Source organism: Crotalus tigris, unplaced genomic scaffold (genome assembly GCF_016545835.1).
Source record: "Crotalus tigris isolate CLP2741 ecotype Arizona unplaced genomic scaffold, ASM1654583v1 scf7180000018432.44079421565:4894166, whole genome shotgun sequence".
NCBI classification, from domain to species: domain Eukaryota; kingdom Metazoa; phylum Chordata; class Lepidosauria; order Squamata; family Viperidae; genus Crotalus; species Crotalus tigris.
Window position 1 is genome coordinate 598,601 of NW_024096999.1, and position 13,900 is coordinate 612,500.

Consider the following 13,900-nt stretch of genomic DNA (forward strand, 5'->3'; position numbering starts at 1 on the left):
GTGTGGCCAGAACATCAGAAAGATCTTCCAGCTTTGTTGCAATTGCCCATCAGGGAGGGAACTGAATGTCTTGGCCACCTGAAGAAGGATTTCATTGAGAAGCCAGCCAAGGACCTGGTGTCCATTACTGCTTTCCCATCTATCTGGTTTCGTACAACTTTATGCCTCTTTGTAAATCTTATCACAAGCTTATATTGCATTTGTTAATACAACATTACGATCCTGGCTTTTAAAATTATGTCTCTAATTTGATTGGGAGAAGGGGAAGCCCAATTCTTCTGCCAGAGGCTAAAGAAGCGTTGATAAAGTACATTTTATGGGAAACTCCTTTAACCAGAAGGGTACAAGTTCCAGGCAATGTGATGAAGCTTTTTCTGGATATTGGTATGTTTTTTTTAAATCTTCTTCAAGCAAATAAAAAAGTACCTTTATCCCCACCCATCATTTCCAGGAAAAAAAACGCCAGTCAAATTCTCATAAGGCAAAATGGAGATGTTTTGGGCATGTGAACCAGTTCTTAAGTCTTTTTTCTAAATTCTTGCACTGGGTAGACCTGCTGTTACAACTTAGTCTCAGGGTGGTGGGTTAATGAGGATAGATAGATAGATAGATAGATAGATAGATAGATAGATAGATAGATAGATGGATGGATGGATGGATGGATGGATGGATGGATGGATGGATGGATGGATGGATGGATGGATGGATGGATGGATGGAAGGATGGATGGATAAATAGATAGATAGATAGTAGATAGATAGATAGATATGAGAGAGAGATTAGATAGATAGATAGATAGATAGATAGATAGATAGTAGATAGATATGAGAGAGAGATTAGATAGATAGATAGATAGATAGATAGATAGATATGAGAGAGAGATTAGATAGATAGATAGATAGATAGATAGATAGATAGATAGATAGATAGATAGATAGTAGATAGATAGATATGAGAGAGAGATTAGATAGATAGATAGATAGATAGATAGATAGATAGATAGATAGATAGATAGATAGATAGAGATGAGAGATTAGATAGATAAAAAGAGAGAAATAGAGATAGATAGATAGATAGATAGATAGATAGATAGATAGATAGATAGGAGAGAGAGATTAGATAGATGGATGGATAGATAGATAGAGATGAGAGAGAGATTAGATAGAAAGAGAGAGAGAGAAAGATAGATGATAGATAGATAGATAGATAGATAGATAGATAGATAGATAGATAGACGAACAGATGGACTCTCTTAGATCTCTTGGTCTCTTGTATATTATTTTCCCATATTTAAAATTCCTTAGGAAGATGAGAGAGCTCTCTTGACTTTTTCCTGTCTATTCTTGGAGCTCCGTCAAGGCATCATCTGTGTCCCAAGACTGGATTTGGGAATTCGTAAAGAAGCCATGAAGTATCTGCTTCAACATCTTGGAGTAAATCTGTCCTCTAAAGTGTGTTTTCATCTCATTCTGCCCAAGAATGAAGTAGCAGCAGAGAATCTGATACTTTTCAATTACAGCTGAGGGTCACATCAAATCTTGAAGCATGCATTTGATTCATTAGTTTAAATATAAATCTTGTTGCCTTCCAATCTGGGGTCTCTAATTCAGATCAGAGGTGGGCCAGACTGTTGACTGGAAATGTAATTTCTCGTTTCTCAGAAAGGTTTCTTCCATATCTTTGAAGCCTCCTTGGCTATTAGATTTTTCCAGTCCCCAAAATCCAGAACATTTACAAATGAATTTCTGCCTATTTTGGGAGAATTCTCCTGCTTAGCAATAGAAAAATATAAACCTTCAACCACCTCTGTAGTTTGCCATATATGTGGTGCAGGGTTCAGAAGCAAAGACTCATGGTTATCTTTTCATGATAAAGTAATGAGCTAATCTGATCTTTTGGACAGCTTGTTTGGGAAAAGAGCAAATGTATGACAAGGACTTTTCATAACGCAAATATGCATTTAAGCGTCTTGGGAAAAATAACCTTGGTTATATTGGCACGCCAGCACGTACTGCTATCTAAGCATCTAATTTTAGCCCACGGTATCAGTTATAGTTAATGAAATAAAGATAGGAAAATGTTATATATAGAACCTTTTGCACTTGCACATTAAATATTATGCCATGGATATTTTTATTTTTAAGGAATTTCTGAGAAACTAACCAATGCAAGCCACTGTTAGATTTAAAACATAGGTCACTGCAAGAATAACGTAATGTAGGGTTGAGTGGGACCATAGAGAGACTGAATGTAGTTAGCCTCATTGCAACCAAGATCTAATCTAGAAGTAAGGGGAAATTTCCTGAGAACAATTAGTCAATGGAACAGTTTGCCTCCTGGAATTGGGGCGCTCCATGACTGGAGGTTTTCAAAAAAAGATTGGACAACCATTTGTCTGGGATAGAATAAGGTCTTCTGCCTTTGGCAAGGGGCTGGACTAGAAGATCTCCAAGGTTCCCTCCAGATTTTATGATTACTGTTCTATTAACTTTTGGTTAATGGATATGTGGAACACTTTGGTGAATTTCATTAATTTGTCAAGTGTTGCATTAGTATTAAGTACCAGATTTTCCCCTCCTCCTGCTCCTCCTTCTTTTCTCTTCCTTCTCTTCCTTCTCCTCCTCCTTCTCCTCCTCCTCCTCCTCCTCCTCCTCCAAGATCCCTTCCAACTCTGTAATTCCTTTATTCTGTTATTCTCCTTTCTTTCTTCCCTCCTTCCTTCCTTCCATCCATCGTTCCTTCCTTCCTTCCTCTCTCTCTCTCTTTCTTTCTCCTCCTTTTCCTCCTCCTCCTCCACCAAGATCCCTTCCAACTCTGTTATTCTGTTATTCTCTTCCTTCCTTCCTTCCTTCCTTCCTTCCTTCCTTCCTTCCTTCCTTCCTTCCTTCCTTCCATGATTCCTTCTTTCCTTCCTCTCTCTTTCTCTCTCTCTCTCTCTCTCTCTCTCTCTCTCTCTCTCTCTCTCTCTTTCTCTCTCTCTTTCTTTCTCCTCCTCCTCCTCCTCTTGATTAGATTAACATGAAGGCCAGAAAATCTCAAAAATCTACACCAGTTTTTCACCCACACGAAACCTTCAAGTTGATAATCAGCGATGCTTTGGGTGACATTTGTTGCAAATTCCACTTTTTTGTAGATTTGGGTATAAAGGCAGGGAGGGGGGCAAGATTTGATACTCCTTGTATTAGCTGCTGTAAACAAAGCACTTAATTCTCTCCCTCTCCGGAGGCCCTCTTTTGCTAGCGAAATTAGCCATTATTTTCAATCAAACATTCGGAGTAGACGAGAAAGCGTTTCACAAAAATCTATGTTTGCCACAATGGCTATTCTCAGCCAAGGTGGCCTTTGAAGACTTTGTTTTTATATAGTCTTGAAATATTCAAATTGGATTAGATTGTAAGGTTTTCTTTGACCAAAGTTGCTTTTAGCTGAGGAACCAGACAGATTAACATCTCGCCAATTCGATTAGCCTCGGAATTGTCTGAATGAGTTTGCGATACAAACACTCTTTTCTTCCCTCCAATTGGATTAAGCCGCAACAATTATGCTGAGGTTGGCGATGGCTTTTCTGACTTTTATTGTTTAACTAAATTTGAAAGAATTTTGTGAGCTCGACCTTTCTGAACATCTGATCATGGCGGACTGGGCAGCAGGAGAGCGGACCTGGCCGAAAAAGAATGAAATTGGACAGAGAAAACATAAAAATGTCAAGTCTTCTCATGTCTCCTGTTATCTGTGAAGACAATTTATGTCCAGATTCCAGAAGGCCTTTAATATACTCTCGCCTTTTGTTTGATGGGGCTTCTTTCTTCAACTCTTTAATGATAACATCAAGCAGCATTTTCTTGCTTTGTTTTTATTCATGTGGGTTTAAAATTAATACTGAAATTTGTCCTCCAGTTCCCTGAATTTTTTTTCCTGTACAGTACAAGATGTAAGGCGTGTATTATTTCATTGTCAACTGTAAGAGAGAGAGAGAGAGAGAGAGAGAGAGAGAGAGAGAGAGAGAGAGAGAGAGAGAGAGAGAGAGAGAGAGAAGGAGGCAGAGAGGGAGGAAGGGAAGGAAGGAAGGGAGAAGGGAGAAAGAAAGAAAGAAAATGTCAATCTTTGCTTTGTTTGTGTCCTTTTTTATTAATAAAGCTTGCCTGACATTCACCTCCTGTGAAGACAAATAGGCCACATAATACAATCAACATTTACATTGTACAAAGCCTGGATAAATAAGAGAAGTTTGCTGGAGGCAACAAAGATACTGTGAGTTTTCAAGAACAATTGCAGTGGAGGGACTACCAAACCTAGCTGACCTTTTCAGCAGAGAACCTGGCATGTTATGGGCAACTAATTCTATTTATCCATTTCTTTTGAAACATACACATACCACCATGCTTTCTAGCTCAGCTTTCAGTTGCAAAGCTGGTTTTAACCATGTTCTTTGAAACTTCTCTGGAATCTAGAGAGCTGGTGAGATCTCTTTCTTTAAATGTGCTCAAGGGAAAGTAGACAGCTACCAATAAATTAGAATAGAGCTAGAAGGGACCTTGGAGGTCTTCTAGTCCAACCCCCCCTATAGCATTTCAGACAATGGCTCTCCAATCTCTGCTTAAAAACCTTCATTGATGGAGCACCCACAGTTCCTGGAGGCAAGTCGTTCCACTGATTAATTGTTCTCACTGTTAGGGAGTTTCTCCGTAATTCCAGGTTGCTTCTCCCCTTGATTAGTTTCCATCCATTGTTTCTTCTCTTTGCCTTCTTCTTTGTGGTAGCCTCTCAAATACTGGAATGCTGCTATCACGTCCCCCCTAGTCCTTCTTTTCTCTAGGCTAGTCAAACCCAATTCCTGCAACCATTTTTCTTATGTTTTTGTCTCCAGGCCATTGATCATCTTAGTTGCTCTTCTTTGCTCTTTTTTTCCAACATCTCAACATCTTTTTTTGTAATGTGGTGACCAAAACTGGATGCGGTGTTCCAGTTGCAATCTTTCTGATGATTCATAAAGGGGTACTTACACTTCATGTGATTTTGATTCTACGCCTTTGTTTATACAACCAAGGATTGTATTAGCTTGTTATTAACCAGTTGAGGAGGCTTCAGTTTTTCTTCCTGTGCTAAACATAGGGTTGAGCTTCATGACCCCTTTGAATAGTATTGTTCTAAGAAATTCCGTAGTGATTTTGCTCCAGAGTTTCTTCTTAGCAGCCAGGTTCAACCAACGTGGTTCCACCATCTTAAGCAAATAGTGCTTCCATCCTCTTTGGTTCCTGAAGTAATGAAAATGTTGGAAGCCGTTGGGAACTATCAGAAAGGGGTTTTCTTCCAGGATTTTTATTATCCACAATGAAAAGAGACAGGACTCATATCTTGCATCCAGCTCAACCTAGGACCGAGGTATTAGAAAAGATCCTGAAGATCTAGCCAATATGGTGTCTTCATAAAGCTTTCAATTACAGCATTCTTGGAAGCAACTGGGTTTCTCATTAAATCCACTGAGTAAATTAAAGCTTTTCACTTCCTGTAGCAGTTTGTTCCCTTGTTAAGCAGCAATCATAGTCAGGTCACTTCCTTTAATGATCAGCAAGAATCTACCGCCCTATAATTTCCACCCATGGCTTCTACTCCTGATTGAAATGATAAAAGAGTAGTAATGGGCAACATTTGGAAAGCGTGGATGTTGTGGTGACCAGATTGGTCTCTTCAATTGGTCATTGAGGATTTACAAAGAATTGTGCCTAAGGGCTTTGCTAAATGGGGGAGGGCTGGAGAAATCAGCGTGGGTCAGACCATTAAATGGACCCAATTGAGAAATCAAGTCCACAAGAAAATTAAAACTACTTTTAATATTTTATTAACAGAGCCCTGGTGGCACAGTGGTTAGAAGGCAGCATTTCAGGCTGACTCTGCCCACAGCCAGGAGTTCGATCCTGACAGGGCTCAAGGTTGACTCAGCCTTCCATCTTTCCAAGGTCGGTAAAATGAGGACCAGATTGTTGGGGGCAACATGCTGACTCTGTAAACTGCTTAGAGAGGGCTGTAAAGCACTATGCAGAGATATATAAGTCTAAGTGCTATTTCTAGTTCTAGAAGGAGAAGTAATTTCAAATGTAGCTAATCTGAGAAGTTTCAATACAACAAGGAAGAGAACTTCTTCCCGGATCATATATTACATTAGGACAGGATTTGCCTCATCTTAAGGCAGTGGTTCTCAACCTGTGGGTTGGGACCCCATTTGGGGTCGAATGACCATTTCACGGGGGTCGCCAAACAACGCAGTCCGCCATTTTTTCCCCCTGTTCCTTAGCTGTGCTACTCCCTTTTATTCTATTGGTTTTTGAAAGCCAATAGAATAGACTCTCTTGAATAGAGTCTAATTCTATTGCTTTCAAAAGCCAATAGGAATTGTCCAGGCTGTCTCTGCCCTGCTGAGCCCGCCAAAAGTCCCATTCTGCAAACGGTGCTGCACCAGTTGAGTAGTCCTCGACTTACGACCGGTTGAGTAGTCCTCGACTTATGACCGGTTGGGGGGTCACAGCATTAAAAAGGTTGAGAACCACTGTCTTAAGGAGTTGTTAATGAATCTACAACAGAAGAACATAAGAATAGTCCTACTAAATCAAGCAGGGGTTGCTTATTGGCTTGGCCAGCCAATGGCTGAAAACAGTAAATCTTGGAAGCGGCATAAACAGCCAAGGCCTTTAAGCTAACTAATGGGTCAGAATAGAAAAGGCAAATTACTAACTGAATCATTCAAAGTAGCACTGTGAACAGTTTAAATGTTCATTGTCAGTCAAGTTCGAATCTCTTTATTTACTGAATGCATTTATAACATGAGTAGCTGGAAAACGCACCAGGAAAAGGCAGTGGCCAATACATCCAAGAAACCCTGGAGGCAGGCATCCATCAAGTAACCAAAGAGCTCCATTTGAATGAAATTTTAACCTCATATTCCCCCAAAACATTGGATCATAAATCAAAATGGCGCGTCTCCGCTTTATGTCATTAATCACACCCCAGGAAAAGAACACCAGGGAAGGAATTAGAGCATTTCAACGGAATGGCCTGAATCAAACCTGTTCATTCTAAATTTGGAGAATTAGGAAACTACCTATTGTATTCTTGTGATACAGGGAACTGGAATTTAAGTATGGTTTGCAACAACAATTACTATTCACGGCTAATGATCCTTCTCATCTTTCCTATTACCTTCTCTTATGATCACTTAGCTGTTTGTATGACTTATGATTGTATTTTATGATTTATTATTTTGTTGTTTGCCTGTACATGGAGAGCTTCTGCACCAGAGACAAATTCCTTATATGTCCAATCATACTTGGCCAATAACGAATATTCTATCTTCTACTGATCACATTCAATGTACGAATCTGCACATCAGCTGATGTTTTCCAATATTTGTAAGAAACAGATGGACAGGTTTGTCTGTCTGGGCTTGGAACAAGTCCTTTTGAGGTCACTATTGACACAATGAAATGTTTAGGATGACCATGCTATTGATAGTCGCCGTTATTTGTAGCTACAATTTTTCTTCTTCTCTCTTCTGTGTGTCCTGGTTACGTCCCCCAACTCTTTCAGCATCCATAGTACAATATTCTGCAGCCATTTGTTCAAGAGAGATTAAGAATGCCTTGTACTGTCTTTAACCAGCTTTGTTAAAATTAGTGCCAAATGTAATTTTTTTCCCCTTCTGAATTCTTTCCACCCATTGTCATTCAATTTGACGAAAGACGATTGGTTGTTAGCTATTGTTTTTTTAAAGGCAATGGGAACTACTGCGAAAACACATTTAGCTGTGGGATGGTGAAGGATTGTGTGAATGGCCAGTCTTGTCTTTATCTCTCGGGTGGGCCTGCAGCCTCTCTAGCTTCCACATCACCCCAGGGAAGAAAAAATATTGAAAGAAAACACTCCTGTGGTTATTTGTCCCTCCCCCCACCCTAGGAGGAAAATGGAGAGCTAAGAAGGCTGCAGGTGTGATGGAAAGAAGAGCGTCAAGGAAACAAAAAAAAACATCTTTTCTGGAAATAAGGTTAAAAAGCTAAGAAATTGCAAGCAAAGTTTTTGCCCAACATTGATAAGCATGGCTGTCATCTAGATACGATAGAGAATGGTGAAAGTTGTGAGAATGGTGAGAAGTCTTTGCAATGAATTAACAGGTACAATATTCACATTCAACAGTCTTCTCCTAATCAATCCCAAAGTCCTATATAATCCTCCTTCCTTCCTTCCTTCCTTCCTTCCTTCCTTCCTTCCTTCCTTCCTTCCTTCCTTCCTTCCTTCCTTCCTTCCTTCCTTCTTTGCTTCTTCCCTCCCTTCCTTCCTCCCTCTGTCTCCTTCGTTCATTCCTTCCTCCCTCTTTCTTCCTTACATACCTGCCTCCCTCCCTCCCTTACTCTCCTTCCCTCCTTCTTTCTTTCTTCACTTCCTCTCTCCCTCCCTCCCTCTCCTTCCTCCCTCCCTTCCTCCCTTCCTTACATACCTTCCTCCCTCATTCCTTTACACTCCTTCCTTCTTTCCTTCTTCCCTCCCTCCCTTCCTTCCTCCCTCTGTCTCCTTCCTTCATTCCTTCCTTCCTTACATACCTGCCTCCCTCCCTCCCTTACTCTCCTTCCTTCCTTCTTTCCTTCTTCACTTCCTCCCTCCCTCCCTCTCCTTCCTTCCTTCCTTCCTTCCTTCCTTCCTTCCTTCCTTCCTTCCTTCCTTCCTTGTTTTCAAATGAGAGGAAGGGGAAAGGATTGCAGTTTTAGGAACTGATGTGGAAAGAAGGAAAACAAAGAACCATATGGGAAAGAATAGAAAGGGTCTGCCTTGAGACCAGCTCTTATTCTGCTCATAACAAATCAATCATTGTTTTAGCCCCGAGTGTGACAATTCGCTCTCACCTAGACACACAGGAACATCAATTGCTGTTTAGAAAAGGACAACTTGCAGAGTTTATTGATACAGAAGATATTCTTTATTATTCTTAATTATTTTTATATATATATTTCTTCATAGTGCATATTTCTAGGTGAACTTAAATAAGACTTTGGAGCACAGTATTTGCAGTGCACAGCTTGAAAACAAAACCAGACATAACCCATTTATCTTCAAGGATTCACAGGACAAGGGGACATGGGGGGGAGAGGAAGACAAATATTTTGATACTCAAAAACATGACCAAACATTCTGGATATAGTCAACCGGTGCAAGCATCACACTTAATGTCCATAAATGAGAAAGAAAAGAAGCTATTTCTGGTTATATACTTTGGAAAGAAAGTTTCCACATCATGAAGGGAGAGACTGTGGTGGTAATAGTGTGAAATAATAAAATGCTGTTTCAGACACCCCAAAATATGAATTGGGATGGATTTATAAAAGGGAAGTGCTGTTGAGCCATCTGCAGAAAACCAAAGTCAGTAGAAGAAAGTGTGAATTGGAGATATGTGGTTAAGCCATGCTCAGATTGCATTTTTAGTGGTGTGTGAGCTCTTACTCACCTCCAAATTGAATTTAGGTTTATTTGAAAAGAAATCAGAGGCTATTGCAAGAAAAATCTCCGTTTCTGCAAACTCTCCTCTACCCATTTACCCTGATTTCCACCTCTCGTATTAGTGGCTGTCTTTTTTTCCCAATGAATCTACTTCCAAATCTCATCCACCTCACCAAGGTGAAAATCTACAGTTTTCTTCTTCTTAAAATAAAGAATTTGATACATGCCATATATCAATTTGACAGATAAAGATTGGGCTCCTGCGGTTTAGTTCATAGAGAATCACAGCCTGGTGTGTGTTTTGTGCACGCGGTGGAAAACTAGATCAGCATGGCACTTGAATTCTCTCCACCCATTTTAGGACTATGAACAGTTTTTCGACAATAAACTTACACGGAAAAATACTTTTGGGGCATCTTGAGATTATAGCACACACCCACACAAAGACTATCTATCTGGTTAAGGCAGCTTTGGAAAACATTGCACAGTGCTGTCAATACAAACAGGTTATTCTCCTTTTATTACACTACACCAAGAATCAAAAGACAGCCCATCGCTCCAAACTAAATTCACCCTGACAGGATTCAATTTAGAAAGGAGGGACAGATTTTATTTTATTTTCTATTTTTTTATCGGAACATATTTTTCGTTTGTTTGTTTTACAATCTACATTTTCCCCATCCACCCACTCAGCCCCCCACCCACCCACATTTTATGAAAAAGAAAACAGAAAACAGACTTTGAAAAGATTATTATACACAGACGTACCCTACTTACCCTTTGGTTATTAAAAAAAAGGCATTACAAATCAAGGAAAAGGAAACCAAAGAAACACAAATGGTGAAGTTTTCTTTGTAAGGCAACCTTGAAAAATGTCAACTGAGATAGAGTGGATTTCTGTTAACCATTTCGTCAACACCCAGCTTCTAGCTATTAGCTTTTGGGGTAGTTTTTGATAGTAGCAGCATCTATCTCTGAAAGATGCATGCTAGTGTAGAAAATCCTTGTCATAAAACTTAAAAAAAAAACCCTGTGGTTTGGATTTACTCTTTCTCCAATTAACAGCCACTGAAATTTGCTAAATTTTTAACATTACTCTTCCCAGCTCCTTTGAAAGTTAATTAGAACTTAGCTATACTACTATAGCTAATTACTAAAATACGGTTATGGTACCAGACTGATCAGTGTGTCTATTTAAAAAAAAAAGAATTCATTTTGTAGATTCTTTATTTGGCACAAATAATGAACAAAATATAGCTAGAAGATGAGGCTGCTCTGAAGCTATTCATTCATTCATTCATTCATTCATTCAATCAATCAATCAATCAAGCAATCACTCAGCCATTGCAATTGGCAAGAGTTTGAAATTTGAATGTCCATGTAGGCTTTTGTTAAGGAAAGCATTGTGTTTGGTATCTGAATAAAGTTGCCTAATCTACGCAATAAATCTACGCAAGAAGTTTGCCCGGTCTGCTTGAACAACAGAAGAAATGTCTTGATGACGAAAAGTTATTTGACGGTTGGGAACCTTCTTACAACAGTGCAAGGTGTTCCCTTGACCCAGAGACTTTGAAGCACGTGGGAAAGTTTTTTCATTAGAAATCTGACTCAGGATTTCTCCACCAAACCAGAATTGTCCAAGATTGACCCGCCAGCTTGATGGGTGCATAATCAGTTGGTGACCATGTCTGGGTGAACCTCCTTATCCAGCAGTATTTCCTGTTATTTTCCCCCTTGACTAAAGAAACACATCCATTTCTTTTCTTTTGAAAATTTCAAATATCTTCTTGATGTTGTTTCTCTCTCTCTGTCTCTCTGTTTCTGTCTCTCTCTCTCTCTGCTTCCAGTAAAATGGCCTCTGAGCAAAAGTAGACATCTCCAGTCTTTGCTGCTGGCATTAGCAAGCATTGTCCCCTTTTTTTGACCAGGAGCACATTTAGCTTGTTGAAAATTAATTGTTGCATTTTTCATTATCGTTAAATGAAAAAAAATAATAAAAAAAATCAACCTATCAAGAAAGTTCATCTGGGGGAAAAAAAGCATGAATTATTAAGTGTTTGAGTGGAAGATGAATCTTCGCGGGTAGAAATTTGGAATTAATAATCTGAATCATCCTGCTAGCCAGTCAGTTAACAAACAAGGATGACCCAGAGTTCAGTCACTGATTTCTCAGGTATTCCCAACTGTGTTTTACAACATATGGACTTTTCCTGTCAAATTCACAGTTATCATATGGAAATCCAGTGTTGAAGCTGCAAAGTGAAACAGGAAAAAAAAAACAACAGAATTTAGCTGAACAACATGGTTGCTAATGCTTCTGGGATTTTACAATAAATACATTTAATTAGTTCATTTATTTTATACCAAGATGTAGCGTACCAGCCTTGTTCGATACAGTTGAGCAGCAAATATGTGAGTTGATGGAACTATCTTTACCTTTGTTGACTGAAATCTGGAGAAAGCAGAGAACTTCAGATTTTTGAAATCATAGAAAATACTTGTAGCTCGAGTTTTAGATTTTGGCAGCTGTTTGCTCTCCAAGCTTGTTTCAATTTAGTTTCTGAACGTTTCAATTCCAAACTAGGAAACATCAGCAGCAGGATTTTCTTGTCCTCCTTAGCTTATAAATGTCTTGTGATCTTCAGATCTCTTTAGTTCTGGGTGTTCAAGTTTCTCAGAAAAAAAGGTACCCACAAATATTTGCAATGCAGATGTACAAGCCACCTTAAATTAAACCCTTGCTGCATCCTCAACGGCAAGGAAACACAACTTTGTAAGGACAAAGTGGTCTGAACAGGGCTTCGGAGACTGGACCCTCAAGAGTCACAGCTGAAGCCAAGTCCAAAATTAAAATCAGTTCCATTGGAATTTAAGTTTCAGAACAACATTCCCCTTCTGTCCCAGTAAGCATTACAGTTGGATTGCTATCTCCAAATACACAATCTAAACTGGGGTTGTGGAAGGACTCACAATCTTCACATTGCACATATACATTGACACGGCCGAAAGTCAAAAGGACCCTCTTTTCCCAGTTCTATCCATCCAACCCACCAGAACCGGGAGGCAGGGAATGTTAGGAGAACCTTCTCTTAAGGTGAAGTGGGACCAAGAAGAAGGGAAGCCTTCTCCATAATGGCTTCCTCCCTGTGGAACGTCATCCCTGCAGAGATAAGATTGTTCCCCACTTTACGCTCTTTTCGCAAGGCCCTGAAGACATGGTTTTGCTAGTGGGCTGGGGACACCAGAGTGGGATGGAGTCCCATCAAACGGTTGAGTTGACTGTTGTCCCAAGGAGATAAGGATTCATTGGGCTTTTTATTGGGGTTTTATTTCTGTAAGCCCCCCCCCCCCCGGAGTCCTAGTGAGTGACTTGGGCAGTCAAACACATTTTCTTAACGAGAAGAATCAATCAATAAAAGATTTACATGCTGAGGAACTGAGAAGCCAAGAATACATACCTTAAACTGTCTCACATTTCCTTGAGCTACTAGATGCTGCTCATTGTCAGGCGTGAAGCAGTACGCTATTTTCTAACAGAAAGCAGAAGGGGGGGGAAGGTGTTTTAAGGAAATTTAACCCGATACTTTCATGATGGACTGAATGCTATATATAGGTTAAGGAATACCTAGGGATAGATGATGAATATTCATAGGAAGAAACTTTCAAATTCCTTGAAAGCAAGGAAGGAGTTTCAGAAATAAGCTAAAGCATAACCTCAGGAAATATGTGATTTTTTTCCCCCTTCCCCCAGCAATCCATTTTTTCCTTTTTTTCTTGGCCCAAATCTATCCTTACAAAGGAAGAGGACCTGTAGGCCTTCTCAAGCAAAAATTTACACCACTGTCTTGTACTTCCACCCTTCTGAAAAGCAACCTAGAACTAAGGAGAAACTTCCTGACAGTGAGAACAATTAAACAGTGGAACAACCTGTCTCCAGAAGCAGTGAATGCACCAACACTGGAAGTTTTTAAGAAGAGACTGAACAGCCATTTGTCTGAAATGGTATAGGGTTTCCTGCCTGAGGAGGGGGTTGGACTTGATGACCTCCAAGGTCCCTTCCAACTTTATTATTATAATTATTATTATTATTATTATTATTATGGATCATCACACAGTCAGCCCGATGTTCAGACTGGATTTGGCATTTTGTCTACCTATTGAGTCCTTACCCAGGACCTGGGATAGGCAGATGTGGATGTTTGATGGTATTACAGATCTCGTCGCAGGATGGAAGCAGTTCCTAGTAAGGCCGCCTTTTGCAATTGACTAATGGTGGATTTGTCAATGCTGATGATGGTGTTCAAGGGGTGCTCCAGTTGTTTCGGGATTGCACCCAAGGAGCCTATGACTATTGGTACTACCCTTGCTTGCATTTGCCACAGTCTTTCTATTTCTATTTGTAGGTCTTTGTATTTTGTTA

General features: G+C 39.7%; 1 protein-coding gene across 6 annotated transcripts in view; it reads right to left on the bottom strand.

Moving 5' to 3' along the window:
- Nucleotides 1-11,000: 11,000 nt before the first annotated feature.
- SLC6A2 (solute carrier family 6 member 2) overlaps nucleotides 11,001-13,900 on the bottom strand; it is a 38,417-nt gene continuing 35,517 nt past the window's right edge. For 5 of the 6 annotated variants that reach the window (XM_039352366.1, XM_039352362.1, XM_039352364.1 and 2 more), the window contains 2 exons: nucleotides 12,939-13,010; nucleotides 11,001-11,732 (listed from right to left, as the gene is read on the bottom strand). In XM_039352366.1, the coding sequence (XP_039208300.1) occupies nucleotides 11,709-11,732; nucleotides 12,939-13,010 (96 nt within the window). In that variant the 3' untranslated portion in view covers nucleotides 11,001-11,708. The remainder of the gene's footprint in view (nucleotides 11,733-12,938; nucleotides 13,011-13,900) is intronic. The other variant, XM_039352368.1, reaches the window with a different exon arrangement.